Source organism: Palaemon carinicauda, chromosome 26, assembly GCF_036898095.1.
Source record: "Palaemon carinicauda isolate YSFRI2023 chromosome 26, ASM3689809v2, whole genome shotgun sequence".
Classification (NCBI taxonomy): Eukaryota; Metazoa; Arthropoda; class Malacostraca; order Decapoda; family Palaemonidae; genus Palaemon; species Palaemon carinicauda.
In genome coordinates this window covers 59,048,448-59,050,947 of record NC_090750.1, presented here as the reverse complement: position 1 = coordinate 59,050,947, position 2,500 = coordinate 59,048,448, and the positions used below count along the sequence as shown (strand labels likewise).

Sequence of the window (2,500 nt, the reverse complement as noted above, 5' to 3'; positions counted from 1 at the left end):
TCTTCTTTTAAGTGTATTCGCCACTGAGAATACATTTTACTTAAATATTGGTCTTTCTTTAAGTATATTCGCCAATGAAAATACATTTTACTTAAATATTGGTCTTCCTTCAAGTGTATTCCCTACTGAGAATACATTTTACTTAAATATTGTTCTTCCTTCAAATGTATTCGCCACTGAGAATACAATTTACTTAAATATTGGTCGTCCTTTAAGTATATTCGCCAATGAAAATACATTTTACTTAAATATTGGTCTTCCTTCAAGTGTATTCGCCACTGAGAATACATTTTACTTAAATATTGGTCTTCCTTCAAGTTTATTCGCCACTGAGAATACATTTTACTTAAATATTGATCTTCCTTTAAGTATATTCGCCCCTGAGAATACATTTTACTTAAATATTGGTCTTCCTTCAAGTGCATTCGCCACTGAGAATACATTTTACTTAAATATTGGTCTTCCTTCAAGTGTATTCGCCACTGAGAATACATTTTACTTAAATATTGGTCTTCCTTCAAGTGTATTCGCCACTGAGAATACATTTTACTTAAATATTGGTCTTCCTTCAAGTGCATTCGCCCCTGAGAATACATTTTACTTAAATATTGGACTTCCTTCAAGTGTATTCGCCCCTGAGAATACATTTTACTTAAATATTGGTCTTCCTTCAAGTTTATTCGCCCCTGAGAATACATTTTACTTAAGTATTGGTCTTCCTTTAAGTATATTCGCCCCTGAGAATACATTTTACTTAAATATTGGTCTTCCTTCAAGTGCATTCGCCACTGAGAATACATTTTACTTAAATATTGGTCTTCCTTCAAGTGTATTCGCCACTGAGAATACATTTTACTTAAATATTGGTCTTCCTTCAAGTTTATTCGCCCCTGAGAATACATTTTACTTAAATATTGGTCTTCCTTTAAGTATATTCGCCCCTGAGAATACATTTTACTTAAATATTGGTCTTCCTTCAAGTGCATTCGCCCCTGAGAATACATTTTACTTAAATATTGGTCTTCCTTCAAGTGTATTCGCCACTGAGAATACATTTTACTTAAATATTGGTCTTCCTTCAAGTTTATTCGCCCCTGAGAATACATTTTACTTAAATATTGGTCTTCCTTTAAGTATATTCGCCCCTGAGAATACATTTTACTTAAATATTGGTCTTCCTTCAAGTGTATTTGCCACTGAGAATACATTTTACTTGAATATTGTTCTTCCTTTAAGTATATTCGCCACTGAGAATACATTTTACTTAAATATTGGTCTTCCTTTAAGTATATTCGCCAACGAGAATACATTTTACTTAAATATTGGTCTTCATTTAAGTATATTCGCCACTGAGAATACATTTTACTTAAATATTGATTTGGTAGAATATCAATGTAACATGATAATTATTATTTTTTTTCTCATGTCTCTTTTCCAGAGACGCTCCTGTCATCAAAATTGATGATGAGAGTGACGAGGATAAAACTAAAAAAGATGAGGAAGACAAGAGTGACGCCAGCAAAGAGGAAGACAAAAAAGATAATGAAGAAGAGGGCGAAAAAGTGAAGGAACCTAAGGAAGATGAAAAAGATGCCGAAGAGAAAAGCAAAGATGAAAAAGATGACGAAGAGAAAGGCAAAGATGATAAAGATGCCGAAGACGAAAGCAAAGATGAAAAGAAAGATGATGAGGATAACGATGAAGAACCCAAAGATGAAGAAAGCAAAGATGAAAATGAAGGAAGTAAAGATGAAGAAGGCAAAGATGAAGACAGTGATAGTAAGAAAGATGATATCGATAACGCCAGTGATAATGATGATGCTGATGCTGATAATGATGAGAAAATATAAAAATGATAGTGACATGGACCTTCATGATAGTGACCACGTAGATGAAAATAGCGAGGAAGATGAACGAGTAAATCCTAACACAACGAACAAACTTCACATCAAGTTGTTTTGTTCAAATAATCATATATATAAATAATTTTTCCATCAAACACTGTTAGAAGTTAGTTGCCAGTTTCTATTTTCTTGTCTCCTAAGAACGAAATACCTGTTCAAGTTTTGTTTTTCTTTTGTCAGAATTAAATCCTTAAACTTATTAATAGTTTGATTTTGTCTTTATTATCCTTTGGGTTCTTGAGTTCTTTAAATCTTTTCTTGATAATGATTATTATTATTATTATTATTATTATTATTATTATTATTATTATTATTATTATCATTATTATTATCTAATCTACAAACTAAGTTGGAAAAGCAACATGCTATAAGCCGAAGGGCTCACACAGGGAAAAATAGCCCAGGAAGGAAAGGAAATAAGGAAATAGATAAATTATATAAGAATTAATGAACAATTGAAATAAAAGATAGCAAAACTATTAGCTATTTTTATTATTACTGCTACTAAGACTTTCCAAAATGATTTAGAATTATTAGGCACAGAGAGAGAGAGAGAGAGAGAGAGAGAGAGAGAGAGAGAGAGAGAGAGAGTTCCG

The 2,500-nt window shown here is 31.8% G+C and overlaps 1 protein-coding gene across 1 annotated transcript in view; it reads left to right on the top strand.

Annotated features, from left to right (window-relative positions):
* The window catches only part of LOC137619522 (prostatic spermine-binding protein-like), a 4,187-nt gene extending 2,075 nt beyond the window's left edge, over window positions 1–2,112 (top strand). The window contains exon 3 of the mRNA XM_068349608.1: window positions 1,439–2,112. Coding sequence (XP_068205709.1) covers window positions 1,439–1,850 — 412 coding nt within the window. The 3' untranslated portion in view covers window positions 1,851–2,112. The remainder of the gene's footprint in view (window positions 1–1,438) is intronic.
* Window positions 2,113–2,500: the final 388 nt, after the last annotated feature.